The sequence below is a fragment of the Scyliorhinus canicula genome, chromosome 14 (genome assembly GCF_902713615.1).
Source record: "Scyliorhinus canicula chromosome 14, sScyCan1.1, whole genome shotgun sequence".
NCBI lineage: Eukaryota > Metazoa > Chordata > Chondrichthyes > Carcharhiniformes > Scyliorhinidae > Scyliorhinus > Scyliorhinus canicula.
The window spans coordinates 84163652-84176282 of record NC_052159.1 but is presented as its reverse complement, the minus strand read 5'-3'; the positions used below and the strand labels follow the sequence as shown (position 1 = coordinate 84176282).

General features: G+C 46.4%; 1 protein-coding gene across 21 annotated transcripts in view; it reads left to right on the top strand.

Annotated features, from left to right (window-relative positions):
- picalma (phosphatidylinositol binding clathrin assembly protein a) overlaps window positions 1–12631 on the top strand; it is a 161830-nt gene that overhangs the window by 126270 nt on the left and 22929 nt on the right. For 10 of the 21 annotated variants that reach the window (XM_038818475.1, XM_038818483.1, XM_038818485.1 and 7 more), the window contains 3 exons: window positions 8805–8921; window positions 9011–9041; window positions 10619–10721. In XM_038818475.1, coding sequence (XP_038674403.1) covers window positions 8805–8921; window positions 9011–9041; window positions 10619–10721 — 251 coding nt within the window. Of the gene's footprint in view, window positions 1–8725; window positions 8922–9010; window positions 9042–10618; window positions 10722–12631 lie in introns of those variants that run through there. The other 11 variants (XM_038818474.1, XM_038818496.1, XM_038818489.1 and 8 more) reach the window with 4 other exon arrangements.

Here is a 12631-nt window from a genome sequence, read left to right as displayed (position 1 = left end):
CAAAGAAATGTTTTGGTAATATTTTTGTGACCAAAGGAAGTAGCTACATATTAAATGGCTGACATTGTGTTCTCTTGTATTTGTAAGTATTCTGATTTTTTTTCTTATTTCTATTTTACATTTTAACAGCAATCAAAATGAATAGCAGTACAGAAAGTAGATTACAATACAGCAGGGCGGCATGGTGATGCAGTGGTTAGCACTGCTGCCTTGCGGTGCTGAGGACCCAGGTCCGATCCCAGCCCTGGGTCACTGACCACGAAGAGTTTGCACATTCTCATCATGTCTGCGTGGGTCTCACCCCCACAACCCAAAAAGATGTGCAGAGTAGGTGGATTGGCCACTCTAAATTTCCCTTTAATTGAAAAATAATAATTGGTGCTCTAAATTTCTGAAAACAATACAGCAATTGTTTAATAAATTTAAATTTGGAATAGAAAGAAAAACGAAGAACATAGAAGTTGAAGGAAGATGAAGAAAAAGGAAAGAAATAATAGGAAAAAAATGAATGAAAAACCTTCCCTAGGCCCCAATAATAAGAAAATCAACAACAATCATAGGGCAGATATAGGGCACAATTTAACTACTGCGTTGTGCCCACTGTCAATCTGGGCACACCACTTAAATAGCAGGAAAGGCCAAAATCAAAATGCGAGGCAGGTGCAAATCAGTTTGCTGTCTAAGTGGCCTGCTCCCAATGGCGAGATCCGGATCATGTCCAAATATGACGGCAAATCATTAACCCTCATTTGCATTAATTTCCATGTCATTAGCACGATTGAAGACCGCCTTCTGGGAACTAACTGGCCACCCAGCGAGAAATCAAGGGAACGTCATTTAGTAGTCCTTTTTAAAAAAAAAGTGAAGCTGGCATAATGGCTGCTGAGAGGAATGGAGGAAGTCAGTAACCATTTCCATTTGTAGCAGGGGCAATACAGCTGCTGCTGTATGTCCTAACAAACACTTCCAGAACAGAGCCCTACTCTTGGTTTTATGCTGAAGGTCACTTTAACTCCCTTCGACTGTGAGCAGCCTCTAACTTCATCGTTTAAGGCTATTGCTAATGAGGAATTGGCCTTGTAGCTGTGAGAGCACTTTGCAACGGCAGATTGTGTTTGCTGCTTGCTCCTGCTGGTGGCTGCAATGCCTGGAGTTGGCTGTGGCTGTTTCTTTCCTTTTTTTTGTAGCCGGAAAGAAGACAATTTTTTCTGAAACTCCAGTGTCCTGGAACACAGGACTCAGGGGGATGTACGAGTCCAGAAGCCATTTCGGTTCGCGGGGCAGCAGGGTAGCATGGTGGTTAGCATAAATGCTTCACAGCTCCAGGGTCCCAGGTTCGATTCCCGGCTTGGGTCACTGTCTGTGTGGAGTCTGCACATCCTCCCCCTGTGTGCGTGGGTTTCCTCCGGGTGCTCCGGTTTCCTCCCACAGTCCAAAGATGTGCGGGTTAGGTGGATTGGCCATGCTAAATTGCCCGTAGTGTCCTAATAAAAATGTACGGTTAAGGGGGGGGGGGGTTGTTGGGTTACGGGTATAGGGTGGATATGTGGGTTTGAGTAGGGTGATCATGGCTCGGCACAACATTGAGGGCCGAAGGGCCTGTTCTGTGCTGTACTGTTCTATGTCTATGTTCTATGGTTTGAAGCAAGAAGATGCTGTGGGACCTGATACGCAACATTGTTGCCAATGGGTCTCCTGCTAACACCATTGAAAAATGCTTTTGTAGCTAGCTGATGCTTTTGTTGCTGGTGTGGTGAGTGTTGCATGTAACTGGCATGTCACCACGGGTTAAACACTCTGGAAGTCAGGAATGTTTAACTGCACCTTGAGCGCCTGTGGAATAGTGGATGGCAGAATTAGGTTCCGGTGAGATTGGACCGTGGGAGAGGGCTGCGGCTCTTGGATGGAGAATGGCACTGATGCGGGGAACAAGTCACACATTGATGGACAGATCATTTCTACAACAAAGTTCTGGACATGATCACGCATTTTCAGGCTTATCCTCTGTTCCTGCTGAGGAACCTTTAACGAATGATACTGTGTGTTTGTTTGGTTTTGTGAAAAATGAGCTGGTATAGCTTTGCATTGGTTCCAGTATGGGGCCGTGATATTTCTTTGTTGTTTAATGGTTAGCGAGATATGTGGAATGTTATATAGTTGGTTTTCAAACCTTTGTTACCGTGGACCATTTAATACACTAAATATTCTCAAGTGGATTCTCGTGGGTACACTTGCCTCATACGATGATTATTGCATCGGATTTCAATCAAACTTTGAAGCCTGAACAGATAGCCTGAACTCTAGAAGCTTCAACACCATAGAGGCCAACAATCAAATATTCGAGAGCTGGGGTTATCCTCGCAATTGTCGTTTGTGTGGATCAGGGGAAGACACTTGAGCATGGTCTCCCTAATGTTGCCAGCTGGGGTCTAGGAGCTCCTGCTGGGGATGAGTGGGAAGATCAAGGTTTCCCAGCACAGCTCTCTTGGTGGATGGCACTCGATAAGGACAGGCACATAAGGGTGGGGGAAGCTTGAGGAATTTGATGGTCCTGGGGTGGAAGTCCTAACTGATTGTCGGTCTCTCTTCTCCAATTCTTTACAAAATAAAGGGCAGCACGGTGGCGCAGTGGGTTAACCCTGCTGCCTCATGGCGCCGAGGCCCCAGGTTCGATTCTGGGTCACTGTCCTTGTGGAGTTTGCGCATTCTCCCCGTGTCTGTGTGAGTTTCGCCCCCGAACCCAAAGATGTGCAGGTTAGGTGGATTGGCCATGCTGTATTGCTCCTTAATTGGAAAAAAAATTAATTGGGTACTCTAAATTTATTTTTTTAAAATATGTATAAAATATGGCTGGTTATGTCGGTCCTGCCCTTGTGGTGCTCGTGGCAGCCGAGGCAGACAGACACCAGAGAATACAGCAGCAGCCTCGACACAGGCTGGAGGTGGCACCCCATGTGGAGGGTGCTGCCCATTATGCCGAGGAGGAGCCTAGATGGCGACGCCAACAACGACTCGAGGTGTACAGGCCTTTCGAGGAGATTTCGGACAACATATGCCGCAGGCGATACCGTCTCAACAAAGGTACAGTAGGCCTGGCACCTTGTGGAGCATGAAGACGCTTGGTTCTTGGGGTTAAGGAGTGCCCCCCCCCCCCCCCCCCCCCCCCGAGGGTCTTCAGTTTTGTGGCGATCTGTTGTGCCTTCCACAACCTGACACAGCAGTGGGGGGGGGGGGGGGGGGGGGGGGGGGCGGGCATGTTAGAGGAAAAGGGGCATGTGGCCTCATCTGTGGAGGAGGAGCTGGAGAAACTGGAAGATGAGCCCGGGGAGGTCCTGCAGGCGGAGATGCAGGATAGAGGACAGGCGGTGGCTAGGTCTGACATGCACGGAGGACCAGGAAAGCCCTGAGCCTCGCCCGATTCTCATTGGGCAAGGCTTTGACTGCCAGCTCACCCCCCCCCATTCTCATCTTAGCACATATTTCTTCCACCCTCCAAAGGGCTGAGACACAATGTTATGGGCCTGTGTCGACACTGTCAGCAGGTCAATATACAAGACAGGAGAGAGATGATAACACTCTGTCAGGTGAGCTCTGGTGCTTCTCATTTTATGCCAAAGTCTTAACTCTTGTCTTTCTGTTGACTGTGTGCTTACACCCATCCAATGGTGCTTAGACCCAAGAGTGGAGTCTTCAATGGGGGCACTTAATCTTGGATCACTGTCTACGGGATCCGAGGCCCGGCACTGGGAGGGGGCGGGGGTGGGGGTGCAGGCAGACAGGCTCCCTGCGAAGAGTAAGTGACAGAGGCTTCATTGGCGGGATTCTCCCATTCGGCAGCAGAGTGTCCACGCGGTCGGAAACACCGTTGCGTTTCACGGTGACGTGAACATGCCGCTGGGAGTACCGATTCTGGCCACTACAGCGAGAGGCAGGCCTGCCGATTGGTGGACCCCGATCGTGGGCCAGGCCCCATCGGAGGGCCCCCTGGGGTCAGAGCCCCTCCCCCTCTCTCAGGCCGCCCTGACCCTGCTGCGACCAGGTGTGGACGGCGCCTTTTTAGAGCGGCCACTCAGCCCATCCGGGCCGGAGAATCGGCGGCCTAGCCGTGTAGAGCGGCTCGCGACCGACGCTTCGCCAAACGGGTGCCGATTCTCCACTCCGCGGAGAATCTCGTGCCGGCGTCGGGGCGGCATGGCCCGGTTGCGGGGATTCTCCGGCCCGGCCCCGAGCTGGGAGAATCCCACCCCATATGTATCAGGCATAACATGTTTTAATGGCGAACATTTGACATTTCCATTCCCCCTGACTACAGCGAGTGCCTCCCCCCCACCAAGTGCCACTCGGTCATCTCTTCACTTCTAGATCTTTCGTGATCTAGAGCTATGCCTAGGTGTGTCCCCAGGTTGCACATCCGAGTTGGAGGAAGCCTGCTGTTTTCTATGCCATGTGGCCTTTGATGCCCTTGGCAGATGACCTCTGGAGAGCCTGGAGCTGAGGGCCCCCGGCCGACTGACCGGTGTCACTGGTATTGCCGTGCCTCCCTGTTCTGCCCGCTGCCCTTGAGATGTGCCAGTGTCAGGAGGGGAGGATTCTGAAGAACTGGAGACCGCCATCGTCTCCTTGGTACCAGGCCCCGGGTTGGCCTCCAACACTTCCTCCTCCCAGACGGTGCCTGTAGGGCCCTGGGGGTCTCCATGGAATGGAGGGGCAGCTGGAGTGAGCTCCAGAGGCCTCAACATCATCTGGTTTTGCCAGTCCTGGTGCTTCCCCATTGTCTGCACCTTAGTGTCAACGCCTTCAATGATGTTCCTCTGTGACTGGGCCATGCCTCGAGTTTCTGGGAACATCCCTCAGCGACTGGGACATGATGTCGAGGCACTCTGTCATGGCCATCACAGACTAAGCCATGCCTTGGGCACCACTACTCAAGATGCTGATGCTGTGCTCCAGACTTTCCACTGTGGTCCCCACCCTAGCAGTGTTGGCCTCACTGCCACACGTTGTTGGCATTATCTCCTGTGATCGTGGCGTTTGAGACACCACCAATCGGCTGTGCACTCACTGAAATGTCACTGACATCCCCTGCTGAATCACATGGCAGTGTCCTCCATCCGCTCTGGGGTAACCTTGTCCAGAGGCTCAACATCTGACTGTATGACTGGGACTTCGCTGAGTTCTAGGATCCAGCAGACCTCTGACTACTGTCTTCTTTGGATGTTCCTGCCCCCACCGGATGTTCATCAGCAACTATGTGGTGTGCACCAGATTGTGCCCAGAAACCTGTCCACTGAGGTTGCCCACTGAGGTGTGTCTCTGTGCTGGTGGAAGGTAGGCATGATAGCTGTGACTCGTTAATGGTAGTTTCCTGTGAGTTTTCCTCCAAGGGGGTGGGGAGGGCCCGGCCCCATTAGATGGAGATCCTGCGAGACAATGGACCTGTGGTCAGGTGAGATGGAAGGATCATTTTGTCTGACATGAACACCTCACGAGACAGGTCATCTGGGTGAAGTGGCAGTGGATCTTCACCTCTGTGGCGCAGGCCAACCTCTGAGAATGCTGTCTCCTTGAATAACCCTGCGATTTCCAGGGCCCGTTCCTCATGGGGAGATGGCTGAGGACTTGAATATCTGGTACCCCGCTCCTCATCTTGGCCCTTTTCCCCCTTATTATGGCCTATGTTTACCTGTGGGGACAAAGAAAGGGTATTGTGAGCCGCACATGTGATGGGTGGAGGGTGGGGGGAGTGGAGAGGTTATTAGCAAGTGGCATGTATGGACACCATATCTGAGAATGGAGGAGTTTTGCTGGTATGTGCCAGTGGGTTCTGAGGAGCAAGCACGAAGATCTGGTGGGGTGTCAGGTGGAACGAATGCCAGGAGAGATGTGGTAGCTTAACCTTGCAGCTCAGTGGAGGTTGTTGTCGTCTTCCTACATTGGATGGTCGTCCTCCTTGACATGCTGCCCGCACTGACGGCCACTGCCTCCCAGGTGGTATTGGTGACCCTGCTGCTGGACCTCCAACGCCCTCAGGGGAACAGGATGCCCTGTTTCACATCCACAGCGTCACAAAGCCTTGTGAGGTTGGCCTTCCCAAAGCAAGGAACAAGTCTGCGTGCTGCCATGCTTGTGTGTTGACTGGGACTGAATGGTGAGGGAGCATTGAGACGCATCTCCCCCTTGTTAGCAGTGAGATGATGAGGGACAATTCTGCTGAATCAGATGGCAAGACAGCCAGTAATGGCAAGAAGCTCATAGGGCTCATTTTCATAAATACGAGCTGCAATCTTGCCAACGGCCCATCGAGAAACACCCTGCCAATCACGCCCAAAATAGTACTTAGAAACTTTTCTGTTAAATCGCACCCATAGTTTCACATGATATAATACATACAACCCAATTAGGGTCAGTTTTATGAAGTAGAGAGCTATAGTTCCTTAAAATAATCTCGGAAAAGTTGCCAATTGGAGCCTCTCGTAGTGTATTTTCTCAAGTTTAAGTTCACGTATCCAATTAGTAAAAGTGGGCAGGGAAGACTTCTTCCAATTTAATAGAATTATTGGCTGGATTCTCCGCTGGCGGGATGCTCTGTTTTTCCGACAGCCCGGGGTTTCCTGACAGCGTGGGGCTGCCCCACAATGGGAAACCCCATTGACTCGCCGGTGTAACTGAGCATCCTGCCGGCGGGGTGAAACAGAAATGTGGTCGGTGGAGAATCCAGCCCAATGCTTCTGGGCATTAATATTGAAAAGGCGAGTGCATCAGTGTGAATTTTTATAAGAGGGATGCCATTTGGTTCCACTCCAAAAAGTGCTGTCATAGAAGGTTCAGTGTACTACTAAAATTGAGGGAGTGATGTAAAAATGTTTGTCCTAAGCAAAGACAATTTAGGACATGGCCAATACGTATGATAGAGGCTGGGGCTGTATGGCATGTATCACCGGCATTCTGATTTTACAGATAAACTTGTCACAAGTTAAAATGTAGTGCGTTTGTTCCAGTACTGCTTCCCAGTCTCCTCCTATAATGTGGCTCCCAAACTCTGCATTTATCTGAACCTTTCTTCTCTCTCTAAATTTTAATTGCTCTGTTATTGGGTTAGCTTCTTGAATACTGCAATTATGACAGATTGAAAATGGTTGCTCCATAATTGGTGGAAAACATATACTTGTTGACTGGTGAATTTATTTTTGCCAGCCCCATAAAGTTCAAGAAGCAAAACAAATGAAAAATAGAATTTAAACACATGATAGAAAATGTAATGTCGAGGATGAAACCTAAACTGCCGGTGGCCCTGATGTTGTTTGGATATCTTAGCCCAGTATTTTAACATGGTGTGGCTTAGAACCTTTTGTGTTTAAACATTTTTGGGTGCTGCATCATCAGTGTTGCTTCTTCCAGTCAAATGTTGTGCTTTGAAACAGGACTTTGTATGCACCAACGGATTGGGGGGAAATGACATGTCCAAATATGGCAATGCTTTTCTTATTGGTATTCCCAGGTGATTTTCCTTCTCTGACACCATGGATGATGTGACTATGCATGTTCTACATGAAGGCACATGACTTAGTGTGCAAATTATTGACCTATTTGCTATCGAGAAGTCTGCAGAATAATAGTTATTTGCATTCCGAAAACATAATGCACAGAAACTGCATTACTTTAACAAGTCAGAATAAAGACTGTAGAAGTGCTGTGCTATGGCAAATTGAAAGTTGGACACCATACATTAACTTTGGTTCAGAACTGATGACCGTAACAAGTTAAGCCAAAAACAGTTTTTTGCGATACTTTTTAAAAGAAACTATGAAAAATGAAACCATGCTCCAGTCTGAAAATTGTTGCCAACATTAATATGTTTGAAAATGTTGTATTTAAAATAGTTATTGTTGGGTAAAAGATATTCAAAGTCTTCTTCCAATAACTTGGAGCTAATTAGTGCCCAAAGTTTCAATTTAATTAGCTCAGATGGCATTGGATTCGAAAACTTCATTTCCCATTTCCCAATATTGACCGTGCTCAGTTGCTGTATTAAAAGATGCAACAAAGATTTTGGAGAATGTGAAAGAGGGAAAATATTTCTCGGGGTCGGTTATGCCAGAGTTATATTCTTAAGCTTGCACAGCCAAAATGCATGCAAGTTCGATTGACGTGTGTTGTAATTGTATCTGAACATCTGTTTGTATCACGGCGCCGAGGAGCCGCGTTCAATCTCGGCTCCGGGTCACTGTCCGTGTGAAGTTTACACGTTTGCCTATGTCTGCATGTGTCTCACTTCCACAACCCAAAGGTGTGCAGGGTAGATGGATTGGCTGTGCTAAATTGCCCCTTAATTGGACAAAAATTAAAAAGAACATCTCTGTTTGTATTTGGAATACTGCCTCTGAACTATGTAATAATCATCAGACATATTACCCCATTTTTTATTTTGGCGAGGCCAGTTCTTTTACTGCATGCAGTACTACTGGTCTATTCCTGCATGTTGCTGCACTGGATTTTTGTGACGCATGGCTGAGTGCAAGACCATATTATTGGTTAATATTCTTTGAATCCTGTTTAGAAGATATTTTAATCAGTAAAAATGTAATGCTTTAATTGCATTTTCTGGCTTATTTTGCAAACACTTGATGCTATTCTATTTTTTTCCCACCATCCATACGTATGGGTCCTTGACTTTGCTTGGCATGCTTGAATGGGTGAGTTGGGATTTTACATTTTTTCAATAAAGATTGAAATGGTGATGTGCAAGCAATATTTTTGTTCTAATTGCATTGCATTACTGACCTCCAAAGACTTTGATGGATTAGGTGGACTCTTGAAACCAACTGTAGCTTTGCAGAGTCAGATTCAACCGCCTTCAAAGCAGCAGACAGGCAAGCTAGTAGGAGAAGATTTGGATTCATCGTTGGCTAACCTAGTAGGCAGTAAGTATTTTTACTGATATGCACAGTTTTGTATTGATGTTTATTTTTTGAGCAGATTAAGTAACGCAAGTAATTTTTATAAATTGCAGACTTGGGAATCGGAAATGGATCTACTAAAAAGTAAGGACCAATCGTTTCTGCATATTTATCAAAGCAGCTAAAACATTTTTATTGGCTTTCCTTTAAACTAGCATTCCACTGAATATGTAGAATATTTTGGAAGTGTCCATTGCTATCTTGTGTGGACACAAATAATGATGGAATCTCAAACAAATTTTTGGTTTGATATAAATTTTTCTTTAGCCGGAGCTCCTATGTACTTGGATAATTATTGCATAAGGTCTCTCTTGACAAATTGATACCTCTCGTTGAATTAAAAATTAACACTAACTTTAAACAAGAACTAGTGGGCGTATTGCTGAATAAGGGAATGTACCACCAAATACTCAAGTTTGGTTTATCTGAATTAATATGTTTTAGTGACCTTTTACAAGTTTCAATTTGAATTTAGCTATTCTAACTCGACATGAATTCATTTTTTTCTTATCCTCTGTCCTTTTTCTTTCTTCGCTTTTTCACTCGCTTGAATAGTAATTACCAAGTAACAACTTAAAAAAGAACACGTTAAAATTGATATAATATATAGAAATTGAGAGTGCGATCTAACTGAATGAGAACAGAGACCCGTAACGAGCATGCCAGGAAAAATCACGCTATCTACCAGGACTCTGGTTCTATTTGGGACCTCAGTGGCGAATGTCCCGCTGAGGCCGCACTTAGTCTCATTTCTTGCACTAAGGAACTCCGCTCGCCGAAACTTGTCAGTGCAGGAGTAGATCTCTCAGCCCCAGATGCAACTCCCGCAAAGCCTCAACTCGTCTATGAGCGGGTCCTCTGCATATTAGTGTGAGACTAGCTGCCTCACACTAATATGCAGATTTGAAAAATAGTGATCACACCTACAGTAGGCCCGATACAGATCGTGATGTCTCGTGAGGTTGGGTTAGATCTCTTGAGGTGTGGGAAGCTGGGTAGATCCCGGAATATAAATTTTACGGCATCTACCGGCAGCACTCGCTGTCCTTTGGACGCACACGGCCAGTAGATCGCGCCCCTAGTCACTCTTTAAAAATATATGACACCATTGTTCAAGGATAACAATACCTGGGAGCTTTACCAAGTAGATTTTAGACCTGTTTCGTCCTGGTCTGAATAGTGTTCAACAATCTGAGTCAGTTGACACGTCACAACCCTTCATCCTTATTGGGATGAGTTTATATGTCTCTGTCCTGTTTGTTATGGGGTTTGCTAAACAGAAGTCCTCCGAACTGGTTATAAACGTATGTTACTTGAGGAAAGGGAGTTGTTTATAAAATGTACCTAGTACAACTGGACACTAGTGGTAAAGTTTGAAAATGTTTTGCATGTCAGTCTGCATAAATGATTTTCAATGATCTGCACTTTATTATAATTATCCATGAGTTGAAGACCCCATGTTCTGTAAGATTAAACTAATCATAGCTACAAGTCTGGCTTAATTTTTGTGTTGTAGCTAGTTTCTTTGCCTTTGCTGTTTTTATTTTCTGTTATCCAGTTTGGTCTGTTACATAATTGAACCAAGCTGCATAAAGATATTGCGATGCCTGATAAATAATTCAAGTGGGGAACCATTGACTAAATAATATCCTTTGCCTAAGAAGTGATCTTCATTGGAACCAGCCTGGGGAAAGGAAATTGACTGGAGGAACCAATTGGCAGCCAAAGCTCGCTCCTACATCTACCTGGAATCCAGCTACAATGGTAAGTTATCAACGATTACAGTAAATCTCTGGGAGATTGTTTGTTTTTCTTTGAGTAAGAAATTTACTGGCATGAATTTTGTTCATACAAAAAATTTTGATTCCTTTTTTAAAGAAATATATTTTTATTCAGCTTTTACCATTTAATATGAAACGACAACACAACGAAACAAAACGACCCACCCCCCCCTCAACAACTAACGGTGACCAGCTATTTGAAATACATAATAACAGCTGCCATCTCCTGTAAAACCCCTCAATTGCCCCCCTCATGGTGTCCTTAACTTTCTCAAGTGTAGGAAATCCATCAGATCTCCCAGCCACACTGAGACACTGGGCGGAGAAGCTGACCTCCAGCCCATCAGCAATAGTTTCGGGGCAATCAGCGAAGCGAAGGCCAGGATATTGGCCCCTGCACCCATCTGTAGCTCTGGCAAGTCTGACACCCCAAATATGGCCGCTAAGGGACAGGGCTCCAGCTCAATTTTCAGAATCACCGACATTGTGCTAAAGAAGGGGGACCCACCTAGTGTACGAGGTTGGGGTTGATACAACTGAAGGTGATGTTTAGACCGCACCGTACAAGAGCGAGGATGAGCCGGCTCTTTGAGGGGGTAGAAGATGTGTGAAAGTTGCGGGGGAGGCCCCGCAAACTACATTCATGTGTTTTGGTCCTGTCCAAAGCTGGAGGATTACTGGAAGGAGGTGTTTCGGGTAATCTCTAAAGTGGTGCACGTGAAACTGGACCCGGGCCCTTGGAGGCCATATTCGGGGTGTCGGACCAGCTGGGGTTGGAAACGGGCGTGGAGGCAGATGTTGTAGCCTTCACCTCGTTGATCGCCCGAAGGCGTATCCTGTTAGGGTGGAGATCACCCTCTCCACCCTGTGCCCTGGCATGGCGGGGAGACCTGCTGGAAATCTTAACGCTTGAAAAGGTCAAATTTGAACTGCAATTCATGGGCGTTATTCATTATGCACTTCGGATCACATCGAACATTAGGGGGGGTTGGGGTTTGGGAGGGTTGAGGGGAGGGGACTGTGTGTGTTAAAGGTGAGTATGGGTGATTGCTGATTCGTTTTTGTTATTTGTTTGTTAACATGCGGGCCAATGTTTGGGGGTTTGGTGGGAGGATGGGATCGTTGTATTGATGTGGGGATTGACACTACATTCGTTACTGATTATTGTTTATTGTTGGGTGTAAATTTGGGGGAAAATGTGAAAAAGGGTGTGCATAAAAATTTTTTTTTTAAAAAGAGGCCCCAGAAACCCACAAGCTTGGAACACGACCAGAACATATGCACATGGTTGGCCAGATCCTTTGTACAGTGCTTGCACTTATCCTCCACCCCTGCAAAGAACAGACTCGCCCTGGACCTAGTCAGATATGCCCTATAAATTACTTTGAATTGGATTAAACCAAGCCTTGCGCATGAGGACAGGAGTTCACCCTCTGCAAAACCTCACTCCACACCTCATCCAAAACAGGCCTCAACTCCTCCTGCTACTGAGCTGAAGGAAATTAGTATTTAGGAAAGAAATGGTTTTGAGAAAATTAAAGGAATTGAAGGCGGACATAACTCCTGATAATCTTCATCGTATAGTACTTAAGGAAGTGGCCCTAGAAATAGTAGATCCATTGGTGGACATTTTCCAAAATTCTTTACGCTCTGGAATGGTTCCTACAGATTGGATGGTAGCTAATGTAACGCCCGCTTTTCAAAAAGGGAGATAGAGAGAACACAGGGAACTATAGACCAGTGAGCCTAACATCGGTAGGGAAGATGCTAGAGTCCATTATCAAGGATTTCATAGCACAGCATTTGGGAAGCAGTGGTGTAATCAGATAAAGTCAGCATGGCTTTACGAATGGAAAATCATGCTTGAGAAATCCACTAGAATTCTTTGAAGAT